General features: G+C 44.0%; 1 protein-coding gene and 2 non-coding genes across 3 annotated transcripts; 1 reads left to right on the top strand and 2 right to left on the bottom strand.

The window, feature by feature from the left end:
- Positions 1-4,554: 4,554 nt before the first annotated feature.
- Trnak-uuu lies at positions 4,555-4,627 on the bottom strand. The gene has a single exon. It is a non-coding gene; the product is annotated as a tRNA-Lys (tRNA).
- Positions 4,628-6,800: 2,173 nt separating this feature from the next.
- On the bottom strand, positions 6,801-10,422 carry LOC106655624 (protein dispatched). Its single transcript, XM_014376114.1, has one exon. The coding sequence runs from the start codon at positions 10,420-10,422 to the stop codon at positions 7,021-7,023; it is 3,402 nt and encodes a 1,133-aa protein (XP_014231600.1). The 3' UTR covers positions 6,801-7,020.
- An 8,306-nt stretch (positions 10,423-18,728) lies between these two features.
- LOC111694661 lies at positions 18,729-18,847 on the top strand. Its single transcript, XR_002763688.1, has one exon. It is a non-coding gene; the product is annotated as a 5S ribosomal RNA (ribosomal RNA).
- Positions 18,848-19,364: the final 517 nt, after the last annotated feature.

Genomic DNA, 19,364 nt, shown 5'->3' on the forward strand with positions numbered 1-19,364 from the left:
GCTTCGGGCAGGGAAGACGCGGCCGTCGGTGCTGTCCCAGGTCGGTATCTTGGCCAGCATGCCCATCGGACTTGGATCGTTGGGCCCGATCATGCGGATCGGCTGCACGTCGCTGTTGTACTCGAAGCTGCTGTAGAGCTTCAGCACGGCCCAGTCGTTCTTCACCGACGTCATGTAGGCCCTTCCGCTGACCGTATCATTCTGTATGTAACCCTTCCAATGCTCGGTAAAGTGCGAGCAGAACACTTCGTGCACCTGCGGTGACTGGTCCCAGAAGAGCGAACCCGCGTGGACTTTAATGGGCACCCATCCGATCACGCCGTTGTGCAGATTATCTAGCTCCGTCTGGTGAAATATCGTACTGGCCGAGGTGAGCACGTGGCGCTCGTTGATGATCGCGCCCGCGCCCAACAGACGATTTCTGTAGCTGATAGCCACGAGGTAGGGATGATGGTCGTCGCAGTGAACCGCCGAAGCCGCGAAGACGACGATCGCGAGTACAAGTAGCGTTGACGCGGGGCTCGGCATTTCGTTGCTGCTACTGCTGTTGCGTTGGGCTATTTGTATTTTGTTGTTACCACGCGTGGGTCTCGATCGATACTGCGACTTTAATAGTGCGAGAGAAAATCACGGCTATATGTATGAATGGAAAGAAATGATCGTGGCTTATCAAATGGATTTGATAAATGATTAGCAGCTGAGAAAAGATTTTAAGAACTATCGCTGTAGTTATAGTTTTATCAGATCGTGTAATTTCTGCCGAAACATCTGTTCCGCGTAACGCCGCGAAATCGTTCGATCACAGTGATAAGGAAAGAAGAGTATAGTCAAGCTTTGATTCAAGACGAAAAACGTGACGATTTGTCAATAGTGTTTTGAAGAGTTGCTGGTTGTTTTCAAAGTTACTTTCGAAGACATTACAACGTACACAATTAAGCAGCTTAGAGTAGAAGTTTGTTATATAGTAACTGACAGTTTTTTTATCACTTGCGAGTTTTTACTGCGCCATCTCTCGTTAAAGTTCGCAATAGAAAGAGTAATAAATCCATTCTACTTGATTTACATAGTCGTGATCATCTGGGCTCGTAGACAAAGTTGTCACATTTTTTCCTAAGTATTATTTTTAAAATATTTTCAATTCCCAAAGTTTGTATCAATGTATTAAATAAAAGTGAACTCATATACTATATTTTAACTATATTTTTTAGTTGGTTTTTATTGTCGAACTCTAAACTCTTGTTTTTGCTCGAACGATGAAGATCTGCCTCGTCTTCGTTGCCATGGAAATACTTTTTCGAATTGATTCATTTTTTGCTTTGAATTGAGTAAAATAGGAACATATCATGAATTGAATATTGACTCAAAAATCTCTTCAAAAATTTTACTGATACATGGTAGCAGGCTTATTGGTCTTAAGTTGTCCAATTCTGAAGATTGATTGGGTTTTTTGTTTAAGATGATCAGTTTTACCGTTATCCAGGCTTCTGGATAGTAGCCGTTGTTTATGCAGTTGTTGATCAGTATTGTGTAATTTTTTAAGCAGATTTTGTTGATTTTTGTTTAAATTATATTTGGGATGACATCCCACCCTGAGGATGTTTTGTTACTTATTATTGAGATTAATTTTGTTATTGTTTTAACATTAGTAAATTCTTTGTTTGTGTTATTGCTGGGATTTAGGATCGGGTTATCTGCTGTATTGGTTTGGTTAAAGGAAGTAATTGGGGGTAGTTTGTTGATATTGATTATAGAATCATTGACTTTATTTATAATTGTTTTTTCCAACTAAAAATTTTTATCTTCTTCCTTGGTATTGATCAAGTGGAAGAATTCTCCAATAATTATAGGAATTTTACTTTTATCATTGACTAGGTAATCTTTGTTGTTAATTATTGTTAGATTTTGGTTATCAATATCACATTTAGCCAATATTTTTTTATGTTTTTCTCTTATAATTATGTTATCTAGTTCATTGGTTTTTTTTCTTTTTCCTGAATACATTATTTATATTGGGAAAGAAATTTGTTGATTCTCTATAATCTATGTTTTTAATCATGTTTTCCCATTGATGTTTACTTTCCTTAGTAAATTCTGCATATAATTTGTTTTTAATTTGTTTCATTTCTATTTTTAAATTTTTATATATTTCAATTGAAGGAGCATCCTTCTTATGTGCAATTTTGTGGATTTTTGGCTGCACAGTATGTTTTTGTTTATATAGTTTTTGTATTTTTTTATTTACAAGTTTGTCAAGATTATTGTTTATTGTGTAGGTTGGGGTTGATGCTTTAGCAGCATTGCTTATTGCAATTTGTAATTCATTAATGTAGGCGTCAATTTCATTGTTGGTTAAGTTCTATCATTGGGGATTATAGAATTATAGTCATTGAGACATTTATTGAATTTTTTATTGTTAGTTTTTTTATATAACAGATTCTATTTATAGTTAGAATCTTGTTTTTCAATATTGCTCTCAAGTAGAAGAGTGAGCTCGATTGCTCTATGGTCACTTTCAAAGTCATGTGTGTCAAGAAATTTCTTTGAGGTGTCAATATCTGTGCTTATGAGTGCTAGGTCTATAAAGCTATTTGCTTTATATAATGTTGGAGTTGTTGAGTGTAATAGTTTAGTATTAAAGATGTAGTCATTGTCACAGAGCCACTGATTTAATTGCCTGCCTCGGTAATTAGATACTGAGTTGAGCCAATTTGTGTGTTTGGCATTTAGGTCGCTAATTATTAAGTGTAAGATTTTATTATTATTGAGCTCGAGCTTATTATAAATATATTCTAAGTCAGTAGTAAATCCACTGTTATTTGTGGGTGGTACATATGCTCCAATTATGTATAAAGGTTTATTTTCTAGGTTTAGTTTAATTATTGTACATTCTAAAATATTGAACGTATGAGGTATTGCAATGTTTGTACATTTAATATTTTTATTGATTAGAATTGCTGTACCTCCCCCTTGGAATTTCCTGTCATTTTGTCTCAATCATCATCATCCTGTCAGAAATACTTTTTTCGAATTGATTCATTTTTTGCTTTGAATTGAGTAAAATAGGAACGTATCATGAATTGAATATTGACTCTTCGAGCTCTCTTTGTCGCATCATTTGACCAAAATTATCAATAATACAACTGCGTACCATGGGCCTGTTTAGACTCATTTACATACACATGGCTGCATCATTTTACTTGCCGAGTCGGCAAAGCTAAAATAATGCGTACGCTCTACCTTCGCAGAAGTTTGCGAATATTATCTCTTTCGAAGACATCCAAAATATGCACATGCAAAAAAGCGCAGCAACGAGCTTTCACTTTAAATTCCTATAGTTTAATAAGTGACATCATACTCGACCTCGCATTAATGCCAAAGCAAATAATGATGTCTTTCCGGCAGGGCACGGTAACAGTAGTTCGAAGAGGCTCGAAGATTACTCAATTAAAGACAACCAAATTGCGAAAAAATGACAGAAGGGCAAAACCTAGATTTAAAATAATTAAACTATTAGAAGAAAATGTGGAACATTAAAATAACATTATTCTATCCGCAACAATCAAAACGAGAACGTCTTATTTAGATGTCATCAATTACGGTGTTATAAAGATTTAAAATGAGCAATTTAAGTGAATTGCATTTGCATTGCAATTTGCAAGTTAAGAAAACTTTTTTTTACAATAATTGTATTAACTGCTTCATATAATATTTGTCATAATATTATAATGCTGACTAAAATTTGCACATAACATTAACATGTTGATATTTTAGCAGGCCACCCACGACAGCGAGCAATTGCTAGCTCCCCTGTCAAAGCAGTTGCATACTTGCAGGTACCCGAGAGTCTTTTCCATAAGTTCTATTAGCTACGTTGTGGTTGGCGACGACAATTTCGCCAATGGCCACCGAACAGCGCAGCAGATAAACATATCAGTCATATTTCTTGGCGATTCACAAAAATTCAATTCATGTAGGTGGAGTAAATTAAAAATACCTGCATTATTATTTATGAAATCTATTGAAGAATCATGAGTCGAAACATTAACAGTACAGAAAGATAAACGTGAAATTTGTACAGATTCAGCTATTGATTTTATCAATAATACGAAGTCTCATGTCGCTCAAATATATGTATCTAAATCTATTCGATAGTATATCAATAATCATTTTTACGTTGAAGTAAGAAATTAGGCATTTAAGGCGTGGAAATTTCACATGAATAGAATTGATTTTTATTTTACGAAAAGTTTTATAAAAAAATATGTTCTCTTGAATTATTTGAATATTCATTTTCTGGGAAGTGTATGAAAATAAGTTTTACAAAAATGTAACAAGTTTTAGCCTAATTTAAACTGTATACCTAAATTATGCAACCAATTATAGAATTGTGAATAATTTTCTAGTTATTAAATAAGAAATAACATTTTCTAATTTTATAAGCAAAAATGTTGTGCTGCTTCTAATTATATAAAAAAAAAATGATTGACACAAAAATTCAAAATTAATGTTTGATTCACAATGATTTTTGTAAATTTCATCAAAAAACAAAAAGAACGCCCGAACAGGGACTTGAACCCTGGACCCTCAGATTAAAAGTCTGATGCTCTACCGACTGAGCTATCCGGGCCGGTGAGAGAAGAGTAAAAAAGGTGAAAAAAATTCTAAAAGCGTAATTTATTCAAGTAATCATCGTCATTTTATGGCTACAGTTTATAAAAATCATATTTTTTAATGTTCCCATGATATTTCGCGATTGAATATCCTCATATTCATCAATTTCAATCAGCACATCAGTGCTTTTAACTCCAAAATTGTCATTACACCAAAGTGTGCAATAGCTCGTACTTACTCCATTATTTGTTTAACTTACTTCGAATAAAAGTGTCAATATAATCTTCGAAAATAGGTGTTTCTTAAATATTTTTCAAAAAAATCCCTGCAATGAATTCTCAAAAAAGCAAGCATACAAAAAAAAAGATGGATTTCGGCATACGAATCATCGTCAGTTCTTCATCGAACGAAGCACGTAAAAATAGTTTGCGAGGAGTATATATCTCTCGCCGCAAAATTAAGCATATATATATTCGCGCGTATATATATTTCGCTCTCGGCTTAATCGCTTAAACATTAATTTGCAGTCCGTCCAAGGATCCGCGGCGCAGTGCAGCCATGGCCCCGCGCGCGCGCGCGCGCGAAAATAGAAAATGCAATCAAAGTTTAAAATCTCAGCAGAGCTCTGGCTATAAGGTTTCGCCGGCGGCGGCTGGTGCACGTGTGTCAGGTCGTCCTGATCTAAAGATAGCTCGCTCTCTCTCTCCGGTTCATCGCAGACAATGTGCACCGTATACCTACATATATACCAAACTTGCGCGCTGGTTACATACACGTACGTATGCAACTCGTTGTGACTAATTATCAATGGTTCATCGTTGCGGAGGCGCTCGGCCGTACGTACTATATATCTCTCTCTCTCTCTCTTCGCGATGTGTATACTACGTACGTGTGGGTGTCGAGTTGATTGTAAACGTATACCTCGTATACGTACACAGGGCTATATAGCTGGCTCTCGCGTGGCCTCGCTCGACTCCGTTGCTGCTGCTGCTGTTGTTCCCTTGTATTTCCGCTGTCCGGTTAATTAGCGGTGTCGTGCTTCGGCTAATCAGCGAGATCGCGTCATCGAGGCCGTGTAATAGTCCTGTGTGTATGCTTTCAACCCCAATTTCAATGTGCTTCGGTTTATCGCGAGAGCGAGTCACGAAAACGAGACCGTCACGTTTTATTTTTTCGGCATTCAATATCCTAATATATTTATAAGTGGGGGAAAATTACACTGTCGTGAATATACGGAACGGTGTCACACGCATTCAAGCTTAATATGAATATAAAAAAGTGAAAAGAAAAGACTCGACTTAGTATAGCCGGCTCTCTCCATCGAACCAATATCTTTCTTCCATGAAGTAGTGTTTGGAGTAGACTTTGCGATGTCTATGTACGCCTCGCTTCTTCCTCATACTTTTCTTCCGCTCTGCTCTTAACTGACTCGAGCTTTCGCGGCACACACACGCACTCCGCCCCTCGAAGAAGTCCGTTTTCTGGCCAAGGAAAGAGAGGGAAAGAGAGAGAGTATCGGTAAACAAGCTTGAGATTCTTGAGATAGACAATAAGCTGCGCGCGCGCGCGCGGCTCTGCCGATTATTCGTAATAACCCGCGCCCTCGCCCGCAGTCGGGCTTCGAAGAACCGAGAGGGGTACTGGCGCACTGCACCACTAGCACTGGACCGGGGGTGGACTTACTTTATTATTATCCGCGAGCCCCGACGATCTCCGAGGCTAGCTTATATATGTACGATATATAAAATGCGCTGGGAGTAAACACCGAGCTCTGAATTTTCATATAATGCTCGCGGAGACACATACCGTGAATATATCATTATGATGCGCTGGCCGGCAGACGGAGTTCTTATTTTACTTTTTCTCTCTCTCTCAGTCAAGCGTGTAATCGCGTGCCTTGGAATAAGTTTATTAGAAAAATAATAAAGACTCGATTGATACTCGAGCTATTTTGTAATTAAAAAAAAAAGTGAAGAACGCCAATAACTTTGAAATAAAAATGCTTTTAATGAAAATTCGTTTTTCTTTTATCGTAATCTTATGCTAAAAATAATACTTTTGTCCGTATTTCAACGAGCACTAAGTACTTTATTACATTACAATATTTTTTTTTTTACATTTATAGGAATAATACATTTGACAAAAAATTCTTGTCGTCGACGGTATTAGAAATAACAGGTAACTGGTACAATAATTTTTAAATCGATAATCTTAGATTTACGTCTTATCGTTTACAATAGTATAACTTACTCTTATCAAAATAGTCACAAAAATATCTCGGTCTAGCATTATAACAACATTTGTACATGAAAAAAAATTGAAGTCCATCATATAAGGCAAGTATCTCGTTCGATATAAATTCAGTCTTTTAGTTGAGCGAATTATTGTACAATAGGCATTCGATTATCATCAACTACTCTCTTCCTCGATTTTCGCCGGCGGAGCGTGAAGCAGTACCTCGGTCACGCAGACGTTCGCGTCTTTGATCGCGAGCTCGGCAGCAGCATCGTCGTCTTCGTCCCGCCGAAGAGGCAGCGATTCGATCGGCAGCACCTCGGCCTCGCTCCTCCTCATATCCGTCATCGGAATTCCAGCGTCGATCTCCTCGAACTCCACCTGGGACGAGGCTCGAGGTCGCAGTGCCTTCGGAAAGCTGAACTGGCCGAACTGGGCCGTGGGCCCGAAGAACGTCAGCAGCGAGCAGAGAAAGAAGGTGGCGTAGAGCCAGCTGACGGACATGATGGTGACGAGAAAGACGCCGATCTGCACGTAGGCCAGCACCTGCGAGGGCAGCATCATGGCGCCGGCGGCACCGGTCGTCAGGCCCGCCATCAGGGTCGGCCCGGCCATCTGCCTGAGAGCCGCCTCGACCCGAGCGACTCGCGTCTTCGCGGTGGTCGCCGCCGCTCGATACGCCACGCTGTAGTGCAGCGAGAAGTCGACGGCGAGGCCGATGGCCGTCGACACCGCCACGCTCTCCAGCACGTTCAACTTCCAGTCGGCAAGGATGAGGCAGGCCACGGTGACGCAGATCGAGCCCCCCACCGCCACCATGGCGAACAGACTCACGAGGGGATTGAGCGTGACGAAGGCCAGCACGGTGAAGGCCAGTCCCATCGAGACGACGATGGCCCAGATCGTGCCGTGATACAGGGTGCGCTGTAACTCGTAAAAGTCCAGATAGCTGACGAACCAGCCGTTGGCCATGCCCGGCGGGGCCTTGGCCAGCTGCAGCTGCATCCACGACTCCACCTGCGTGTAGAAGCTGTCCATCTCGGCGAACGACAGGCTGTAATTGAACGTGCTGTCGTACTCGACCACCACCACCTTGATGTCCGGTATGGCCTGATTGAGGCTGCTCAGATTCGCTCGGCTCTCGTACATCATCTTCATCAAGGTATCGTTCTGTTTACGAAATTTCAGTCCAGCTGCGAGGGTGGAGCCACCACCGGACGAGCGAAAATTCCAGAGATGCGTGGGCGTGCGATTGATCTCGGCGGTGATCCTCGCGGCGCAGTGCTTGAGCACGTCGGGCTCGTAGGGGAAGGCGTTGCTGCGACAGCAGGGCGAGTAATCGATGGTAGGATCGATGGGGTCCTCGCAGCTGCGCTCCATCCAGGCCTGCAGCGACTCGACGAAGCAGTTGGGCAGCAGCGGGCCCAGGGTGCTCTGATAGAACGGCTGCGCTCGCAGACTCCGGCAGAACGCCGAGAGCCAGAGCTGCGACTCGGGCGTGGCGACGTCGAAGGCCTCGTCGAACACGAGCTCGCCGCGCGAGCGCGGATCGAGATAGCTGCCCGTGTCGCGGGGCAGCACGCCCCAGACGAAGCGCATGGGCAGGACGTAGCTGGCGTCGTCGTTGCGCGATCGCTCGAACCAGAAGCGCTTGGCGTAGACGAGGTCGTACTGCTCGAACGGATGCGACCAGGCCAGCAGCTGGAAGTCCTGGGAGTCGGGCAGCTGCAGGCCCGGACAGACGAACACGACGAAGCAGCAGCCGAGGCCGAGGCTGAGAAACAGGGCGAACCACACCCCGTTGAAGATTATCACCGTTTTCGCCAGCAGGTAGGAGAAGGCTCGCATCAGGAGATCGCAGCCGATCTTGAGGTACCTGAACGCGTTGAATCGGCTCCAGCGGCTCAGCCAAGTCGTGGCGCCGGCGGGCAGTAGCTCGTAATTGCGCCAGCGCTCGGCCACGACCACGCTCGCCGGGAACCAGGTGATCATGAGGAAAAAGTTGACGATCACCGTCATGCCCGAGAACAGACTGAAGCAGTTGACCGCGGTGACGTTGCTGACGATCGACGCGAAGAACGCCACCGAGGTGGTGAGCGAGGTCACGAGTATCGACGGCACCGCGTGTCTCATCGTCGCGTCGACGAGCTGCAGCAGATTCGCTTCGTTATCGTTGTTGTTCTCGCGCTTCAGTCTGTTGCACTCCCAGAGCTTGCAGAAGATGAAGGTGTCGTCGCTGCCGATGCCCACCGCGACGACGAGCGTCAGCAGATTCATGAAGGGGAACAGCTTGATGCCGAGGACCAGGGCGTAGATCGCGTAGGATATGGCGCAGCTGAACACGACGATCAGCAGGGTGGACAGGGTGACGATCCAGGACTCGGTGTAGAACCAGATGCAGACGGTGACGAAGCAGAAGCCGAACAGCAGATAGACCGAGTCAGCCACCAGCAGCCGATCGAACAGCGTGCTCTTGAGGCCGAAATCCATAGCTGCTACGTGAAAATCACCCGCCGTCAGATTGGCCCGAGCCAGGTCCGCGTAGTAGTCAAGCGCGGCGGAGCTCGCCGCCACCGGCAGTATCAGCAGGGCCGCGCCCAGATGCTCGTTCGTGGCGTTGTCCACGAGGCCGAGATAATCGGCGTCCAGCAGATAGTGCAGCAGATGATAGACGGCGTTGTGGGGCTGGCACTGGGTGGGGACGCGCAGCTGACAGGTGAGATTCTCGGTGCAGTCCGAGGTGAGGTCGCCCTTGCGATAGAAGAAGGCGCATCGCTCGAGCAGCGCACGGACCAGCTGGACGTCTTGGCCGGTCACGGACTCGCAGCTGGTCCTGTTGGCCAGCAGGGCGATGTAATTGGCCGGCGACCAGGTGCGACAGCACAGTTCCGAGGATTTGAGCTTGCGCTGGCAGAGGGAGCTGAAGTGAGGGGAACTGGAGCGGAGGATGCGGTCGATTTCGCACTGGGCTTGGATGGCCTCGAGCGACCAGGCGTTGAACTCCTCGTTGAGCGAAGTGACGACGAGTTTGGAGTAATCGGGGGTTGGATTGTTGCAGAAGAACTCGTCCTCCTCCCTGCTCGGCTGCGCGGAATTATTAACTTGACTCTGATTCTCCGAGCTGCGATCCATCTCGGCGCTCAGCTGCTCCTTGCTCGCGGCCAACTCACGCTCGTGCTTTCTCTTGTTCTTCAGGTGCTGCTGTTGCTTCTTGTGCCTGTGCCGCTTCGCGTGACTAGCCGATGTCTCGTTGCCGTTCTTCCGATTACCACCACCTCCGCTGCTCTTCTCGCGACTGTCCAGATCCTGAAGGTAGTAGTAGTACTCGAGGGGATTGATGGAGAAGTAGCCGCGCGGACCCGACGACTCCATCAGATTCTTCCAGGCGGTAAGTCGCTGGGCCAGCGGAGTGCCCCGTGCCTCGAAGCCGATCTGCGGATCGGAGAAGTCCGGCAGCTTCTCCTCGATGGCGAAGGGCAGCACGAGGCAGAGCGTCGAGAGACAGAACACGGCGGCGAGTACGAGCCAGGGTCGACGCGCCAAGAGCCGATTGTACCAGCATATCGCCCCTGCCATGATTCTTCACCTCGCTCTCTCATGTGAATTTCATTGATGCGGCGGCGGCGACCTCGTCGTCTTCATGATTTTCTCTCCTGGGTGGAACGTAAAATTAAATTAAATTTCAATGTGTAAACAGGCGTTAAATCGATGAATGAAAAATCGATGTTCGAAAATCGTATACGCGTTTACGTCTGAAGAATTAAAAACGACATCGAGGCGATCGTGAATTTCAAAAAAAGGCGCGGCGTGTATACAGCGCACGATATATTATTACCGAGCGTAATACAACGCTGCTGCACTCGCTCGACTGGACGATACGACTCCGGAAAGGTGTCCATTGCGCATGCGATGCTCTGTTATATATATAGAATAACAATTATATAGTACACAGCATTTAACGGTCTTGTAAAGCAGCCGATCTGCGTGTGTGACTCGTAGTACGTATACACACAAACGTATATACATGTGTACGTAAATACATATTCGCGTGTGTATAGGAGAAATCGGGGCCCGGTGTACACACCCACGCACACACGCGCGCGCCGAGTCAACAAGTGGCCGCGAGCAGCGTGTATGTATATTGTATGTATATATCGTTTATACGCGGAAGGTAAACAACCAAATCGAAACCGAGGAAAGCTACCGAATCTCAGGCCGAGAGAGATGATTACACGAGAAAGATGTGTAGGTATGAAAAAAAAAACGGTGGCGTCGATTACTTACCGCTTCTTCTTTTTTCGCAGAGTCGTGATTTTTCATTCACGAGAGATCTATCCGATGTAGCCCGATCGATACATGGATCCTGTCGTCGTTGGCCTCGTATATAATTTTAAACGTATACAATATAACTCCGCGTTGCACTCGAGGATATCGCTCGTATCTCTCTCTCTCACTCTCTGCGCACTTTTGATGAATGAAAAAAAAAATCACCGCAAAGTAGCAGCAGCACGTGCCACTCGTCTTGAATTAATAATATCGCTTATACCGCTGCAACTCCACCACTGCTGCTGCTGCTGCCGCTGCTGCTCGTCGTAGTCGTGCTGACTCTCTCGCGGCATCTCGCTCGCTGCTGCTACTATAGACTACAGGTAAAACTGCGCGCGAGGCGAGGAGGCAACGTTGCGTCAAAAGGCCGCGCGCACACACACTTTTACACGCAATTACAGGCACACACACACCTACACTTAAGTAAATCGTGTACATATACTACGAGCGAGAGCATGACGAGTCACGCAGAGAGAAAGAAACAGGAAGAGAGGAGCCGCCGCCAACAGCCACGCGTGTGTGTGCGAGTGGGGGCGTATAAGAGCAGTATTATAAGCTCGATCTGCAGCGCGGCGTGCGGTCCCCGGGACTGTCAGACTTTTATGTATTGTGCATGAACTGACCCATAGACTCGTGTTATAATACACTATACACTATACACTTATAGCGACTCGTTTTTAGCGCCTGTGTATACATTATGTGCTGTGCTCGCGCATTGTATCGTACGCCGCATTATTATAATACGAGCCGGTGTGGGGCCCCGCAAGACGATACGTGAGACTCGATTTTTCGGCTGCTGTTGCCGGTGCGGGTGGCGCTTGAGAAAAAAAGTCGTGCCCAATATAATGCTTTGTGTGTACAATACGTTTAACGCATTATATTATTACTTTCAATGAGCTATACGTGCTAGCTAGTGTATCGAATAAAACTCTGTTGTGGAATTTTACGAGTAAATATTTATGCCATTCGCTGTCAACTTGAACATAATAGCCCGGATCGGTCGAAGAGAGATTTACGACTTCCGGAAAATATAGATCGAGTGCGCGTTTCCCAATTACTTCGAGTGGATTTAATATTAAGTAACGGTATTCTTACTTTTTGTATTTCCTTACTTTTTTCAAGTATACAATTAAATTGATTTTATTAATAAAGTAAGATGCGTCGCAGTATACGTTATCAGAGAAACGTAACGGGAGTAACATGAACTTTAGCGCAGATTTAACCGAGCTTTTTTACCGTAGACATTATCTAGCGAACAACAGGACAGGATAAAAAGAGGACAATTTTCACCGAAACAAGAATTTTTCACGCTCTGAGGGTGGGTGAAGGTATTATAATATGTACAATACATATATCCATATGACGAGCGATTCCAAAAGCCAAAAGCTGTACGGGTATAATATGAATAATATAGAATCGATCTTCGGCATGACACTGTCGTTTTACTGAAAAAAAGAAGGGAAATACAGGCTAAAGTAGACTTGTCATTAGCAGGATCGGCATCGCTGTTCGTTCGGATAATAATAAGCAGCACTATAATGCTCGATACAGGGACAAGTATGATATAAGGGAGGACGTATAAGAGACACGTGTGTGTCTGTGTATGTGAGTCTGATAATCCGGCGCTTCATACATTATGATGAATTCGTCATGTACACGACTGCTCTCTCATAACGGAGATGTACAACGAGAGATACGTGCACGCGTCAATTTACACAAAAGGCTTGGCCTGTCTCTCACCGTCGTTTGTTCGGGCGTTATTATGTGCCACGTATTATGTATAGCGTCGGGCTCGGGATAAGAGCCAATTCGCAGCGAAAGAAATGCGTCTGGAAATCTGCCGAGTTTCATCTCTGTCTCTCTCTGTCTCTCTCTCCGACTCGTTATCTACTGCTGCGCCTGCCGATGCTGTGTCCCCACTCGCTTAGCCTCGTATAGAGAAAGAGATCGGCTCGTATACTTGTGTGTAAGTATGTGTGTTTTTGTGAGTGTATATATCTGCTACCCTCGACGGCCAGTGGTATCGTACCTACAGGCCAAAACGTTCGGGTTGGGATTGGCTGTGCCACATATATGTATGAATAGGATCCGGCTAGCTATACCAACTACCTACACTAGTACTAGCAGGCCACGCAAGCCATAGGGTTGATAGCCCGAGCGCGAAAAAAGCCCAGCAGCAAATTGCGAGATACACGTCCAGTAGTATAGGAGAATCTCCTCGCTCTCTGCAAGCTCTCTGTGTGTCGTTTTCTCTCTCTTTCTACCCTCTCACCCCCTTCGTACTACTACACTCTCTTCCGCTCGTTCGTTTTCGCTCGCTCGCTCGCGCTGTCTCTCTATTTCTCTTTTTCACTTTTGCCCTGCTGCTGCTGCTGCTGCTGCTACCGCGCGTAATACTTTCCGCCGCAGTGTAGTAGTAGTGGTACTAGCTCGCTGCCTAGCCTGCCTCTATAGGTTTTACTAATATCGCTAAGTGCTTCGTCAGGAGCCGCTTGGCTCACTCGTGGATAGTAGCGTATATATACATAGACTTGCACACACACTCACACATACACCTACTGCGGCGCCCGCAGACATAATACACCCGTGAAAACGGCCCTTTCTCTGCCCTCCTATACGTGTTCCTGCAGACGTTACACGTCTATCTTTCTCTATACATGTGTGTGTGTATTACACACGTATACACCCACGCATTAAAAACTTGTCAGATATACTATCATACTTTTAGGTGCTTGGCTTGCGGCGTCTTTTCTTTCTCTCTCTCTCTCACTCGAAATATATAAAACTATATCTTCTCGAGGATCGTCGACCTATACTTCTTGCTTCCTTCTCTCTTGTGCATTTCCTCCTCGATCGCGTATATATAACTGCAACGAGCTCGCGCTCGAGTTGGCCCCCCCTGCGCTATATCGCTACGAGCGAGCTATAGCTGCTTTACGGGAAAATGTTTGAACGCTTTTGCCCGAAGAAAGAAAAAAGGCTGGGGAAAATGTATATATGCTCACTTCTCGTGATTACCGACGATTTTTGCGCGCACGCGGATTGCGTATATACAGATTGCAAGCTCTTCCTCTTCTATTCCTTCTTCTTCTTCGCTGCAGAGAGGCTACCTTAATTTTCTCTTTTTTTTCCTCCCGGTTTTTCTCGCTCGCACGTGTATCCGACATACACACTTAGATAATCATAAAAAAATTTCAGACTTTTTCAAACGTTACTGCACACTCGGCCTCTATATAAATGACGCACCTATACATGAACCTGTTACATGCTGCGAAAAGCGGATTTCAAGTAAAGAGAAAAAAATTAATATCGTCGCTTCTGTGCGCGCGAGCAAAGCTTTTTTTTTTTGATGTACGAAATGATGACATTACACATACTTTACACGATTGTATTAAGGTACATAATAATACATATATCACGAGCTTGCAATAAATTTATACTCAACTGGTTTGAAAAATCGCTGCGTGTTAAAAAAAAAAGCCCGCTGGACATTGATATCGTTGCGGCTCGCGTAAAGTTATATCATATCGAAAAATCAGAAATAAGCCGGCTTATAATCGATTCGTCCGCGATACTCATCTGTATTATAAGCTGCGAAAAATTTCATGATTCGTTTATTAAAAGAAACGAGAGGGAGAACAAGTAAATCTATACTCGATCGGCGAAATTCAATACGACGCGTAAAATTAATTCAAAAACAATTTTTATCCTCGCTAATGCTCGTACAGTATTCCGAGTATTTTACGGTTTTTTTCTCGAAATTGTATAAAATTGAACGACCGCAGTAACTTGTCGATATAATTTTTTCTCTTTTTTTTTTTACATCCAACTCGTAACCCGGAACGAAAAGCTGCTGCTCAAAAAAGCTTTTTACTTGTTTCTGTTCACGGCAGGTCCGAGACTGGCCTCGACTCCGAACGTATATAAAAAAAAAGGGCGAGAGAGAGAGAGAGAAAGAGATGAAGCGCGCGCGAGAAAAGCTGCTGGAAACGGGCGCGCTGGTGAGAAATGCCAATTCGTCATAAAACTGGAATCGAGCGAGACATAACCTCAAACGTAAACGAGCGGTGGGCGGAGGGGGAGGGGGGTATACAGACCCGGTACTTGTATGTGGCGGATGATTTTATTTTACACGTTGAGAAAGATTGAATCGCTCCTCGGGGACGTCCTCCCGCGCGATACGCGCGGCTTTGAGCTCGATCGCGCGAGCTGTTTCTCGAGTCTTTGGCCCCTTGGCGAAATAAACGAGAAAAAGCAATACCGAAGCTCGTGTGCGAGGGTATACGTGGATATGCGAGTGTGGGTGGCTGCAGTATGGCACAAAGTGCTACATACAGATCTGCCCGGCCGAGTACGTTCCGAGGCTTGAAAACTCGTCGAGCTTGAAACACCGGTCAGGAGCAAATATGTGCACCGCCGCAGCCGCCGTCGACTGTGTGTGACTTTTTACTATATACTGCTATAGCTCTGCTCCTGCTGCTCTGCGTAACAGTTGCAGGCAGCGAGAGTCGAGCTTGTTTGGTATTCTTTGTACCACCGAGCTTTTTTATTACGCAGCCGAGAGTCGCCGGGGCTCTTTTCGACGTTCGAATCGCCCTTTTGCCGATGGGATAGAAATAGAAATTTGTACGCAACGAAAGTTGTTGATCAATTGGAGATCGATGCTCTTTGACCCAATCATTCTGAAAAATTTAATATCACGAGTTGGGAGATCTGTAAAAAAGAGGCGCGTACGCATAGTATAAATTCTACGGAAGATTTTTGAAAAGGATTGAATTGGTTCGATTACTTGATAACTGTTAGTAATGTACAAAAAAATGTCTAATTCAAGTAAATTGTACTTGTATTTTAGATAAATCGTTCAGGAATTTTGGATAAAAAATTTTAAACAGCATTTTACTAGGTACAATTTTCAAGATATTTTCTTTTTCAAATCAATTGGAGAATACTATTGGCTAAGAAACGAGTCCCCCTTCTTAAGCCCTGGCAGCGACATGTCACTTGTGGAGAGCGACTATTGCGGTCGGAGCCACCTAGCGGCAGAAGCGGGAAACGGGAGAGATGAGAGAGGTAATTAGCAAAATGAGAAGAAACGTTGAGGTTATTCAACTGTGATGAAGATAATGTCAAACCTGTGAAATGATCATTCAGCTTCAAAACATCATTGAATACACTTGGATATGCATAATGTACGGGAGTGAACTTCTTTAAATAAAATCAACTGCAAAAATAAGACAATGTAAAAGGTTGGTCGCTATCGATTAATACAATAAGTTTTTTTCTCAACAAACTGGTGCATTCAATGACTTGTCTCATAAGTATTTTGGACCATATGCAATGTTTGATTGAATATATCTTAAATACCTTATCAATGTATTTATTATAAAATAAAGTTAATTTGTAATTGTTCTTGTTATTGTTGTGGATAAGGTTTCCAAAGTTGAACCAGAGAGGCTTGAAATTTCTCGAATCAATTTGTCATGAAGAAACTGTTCGCCAAATATGTAACAATGGTTTACAAGCACTACCCAAGATCATGTGTATACCAAATTGCAGCGTCAACTGTGAATTAAGTCAACAACTTAATAATCAGCACACTTTCTAACTCACTCGGTGACATAGAGAGGGCAAGAAATTTGAAACTACTTATAAAAATATGGATATGGTGAACCAAGTCAAAGTATTTCCAAATTTTCACAGTCACTTGTATACATTCTTCTGAACCCAGATGCACATGATGGATTCTGTATTATAACTGGATTATCAGAAAATACTTTGGTACAAGTTTTAGAAAATATTCAGCCTGATCCACTGATTGTAGAAAACAGACTGGTTTAAAGCGGAAGCAGAAAATTATCGTGGTTGCTGTAAACTCTATACGCTTATATTGTTTAAACGAATCGAACGCACAAACGTGAGCGATTATATATTATTAGAATTATTGATACCATTATTATTATACAGATGCAGATGACTACCTGCTGTTGCTGCTACTGCTGCTTTTGGCGTATGTGCCACCGCGCACACATGTCAAAGGTCACGAAGGTATTTGAGGATTACGCGCAAGTTTAGCATAATATTAGCAGATATGTCTGTGCTAATGGTGGAAAAGGCCGAGTGTAGTCTTGTATATATACGTGCTATATTTATACATATATAGAGAGGGAGCGAGAGAGAGAGAGAGAGAGAGAGAGAGAGAGAGAGAGAGAGAGAGAGAGAGAGAGATGAGACGAGTATAGAGCAAGAGAAAGGGAGCTTTGCGCACCACCGAGAGGAGAAAGACAGCGCGAGGCAGCTCTCTCTCTCTATCTCTCTCTCTCTCTGCTGCATGCAGGAAACCCCCCTTCTGAAGCAGCAGCAGCAGCAGCAACAGCAGCCAGGCAGGCAGAGGCAGGCAGCGCGCCGGTATTATTCATGGATTACCTCACTTGTCTCGACCACAATCCTCCCAAAGCCTCCATTAGAATAATTGCTTCTTCATCTTCTTGCTTATACGCGGGTGCATCCTCTGCGCGCGGCGGCGGCGTCTACTACCAGCGCGTCTCCTTTGTATGCGCGGCAACGGCGGCGGCATATATAGAGCACACCCCGGCGTACAGAGAGCCCGAAGCTCGCGCGCGAGAGCGCAGTTATACGTATGTACGCACGCAGGTTCTCTCTGTCTCTGTCTCTCTCTCTCTCTCTCTCTCTCTCTCTCTCTCTCTCTCTCTCTAGTCGGGGCTACACACCTTTCTCGCGCATTATACATTCAGCTTAAAATCTTATATATACCTGCTGCTATATGGATACTGTACCGGAGCTTGCATACGTACGTAGAGAGCGCGGAAAAGCTCCCTATATGTGCGCGCAAGCTCCGGCTTCTTCTCGCAAGCTCTCCTCTCTGGTGCGAGTAACGTGCGCGCGCTATTCCGGAAGCCTTACAGAGACTGAATATGCATACACGCGCATCACGTAGACTATCTATACTTTTGAATGCGTGAGACGCGCGAAGGCGAGCCTTTGGACGACGACGACGATGATGATGATGCTGCTCTTTGATGCAGCTGATCATACCTTAGCACTCATTGCGAATTGCTTGAATTTACTCGAGAAAACTTATGAATCTTTTGCGCTCTTTCTCGCTTTTCTTTTATGTGTATGAATCTGCACTCGCATATATACTGCGTATATGATAGGGAATGCGCGCGATATTACGCGCTCGTAACTTTTATTCTTTTCAACTTTGCTGCATTCCACGACCCGCAAGCTCGACTGTGAGAGCTTCGCGTACCAATCTAAATAATCATTTTGTTATCGAAAAGGAAACCTTTCGATATGATACTAGCTGTAGCTGTAATGTATGACGGATGAAATTTATGAATTTTTTATGCGAGGCTCTGCGTGAAACTACAAATAAGTACAGGATTTACTGATGTTCTCGTACATAAATTAATCATTTAGATTGGAATTAAAATGCTCCGAAATCGAGCTTTAGAAATTGCTACAAAATTTTTCGGGCTCTAAAATCATATAATAAAATGACTCCGAAATCGTTCGTGCTCCGAATCTGCACTAATGTCTACGTCCATATCACTTTGAAAACTACGGTTCTCGTCCGATCACCGAATATAAGCAAAGTTGAGCGCGGTTAGTACTTGGATGGGTGACCGCCTGGGAACCCCGCGTGACGTAGATACCCCTTCTTTTGACCTTTTTTTTCGTGACCCATCTCGGATTTTACTATTTCACAGGTGGGGGCCTGAATGAAATAGCTTTACTTCCTGCCGAGAAATATTTCAAGAAAAAATAATATACGAAAGATGGTGTAAGTAAAAAATAATACTAGCTTCGTTTCCGTTGATGATTTATGTGGGAACTCTGACATTTTCTATATTTTGTTTCCGTGGGCCTCTAATCTACTATTAATAGACAGAAAAGAACTGCTCCGTAATTGTGTACAGTAGCATTAACTGGGGATTAGACTGGCTTATTTGAATAATTACCATTGATAAAATTGAATGCAATTCATTGATTGATTCATTGATTACATAAAAATTGCCCGTGCAGCTCAAACGAAACATATCAAATCAATTAAAACTTACTTTGTAACCGAATAGAAAATCAGACCCTGACAAGGACATTTTTACATCTATAAAAAATATTAGTTCAATACACGAATCGTAATTTATTGATAGTTATCTTTGAGGAATACT

This window comes from Trichogramma pretiosum, unplaced genomic scaffold (assembly GCF_000599845.2).
Source record: "Trichogramma pretiosum strain Unisexual culture from Peru unplaced genomic scaffold, Tpre_2.0 scaffold96, whole genome shotgun sequence".
NCBI lineage: Eukaryota > Metazoa > Arthropoda > Insecta > Hymenoptera > Trichogrammatidae > Trichogramma > Trichogramma pretiosum.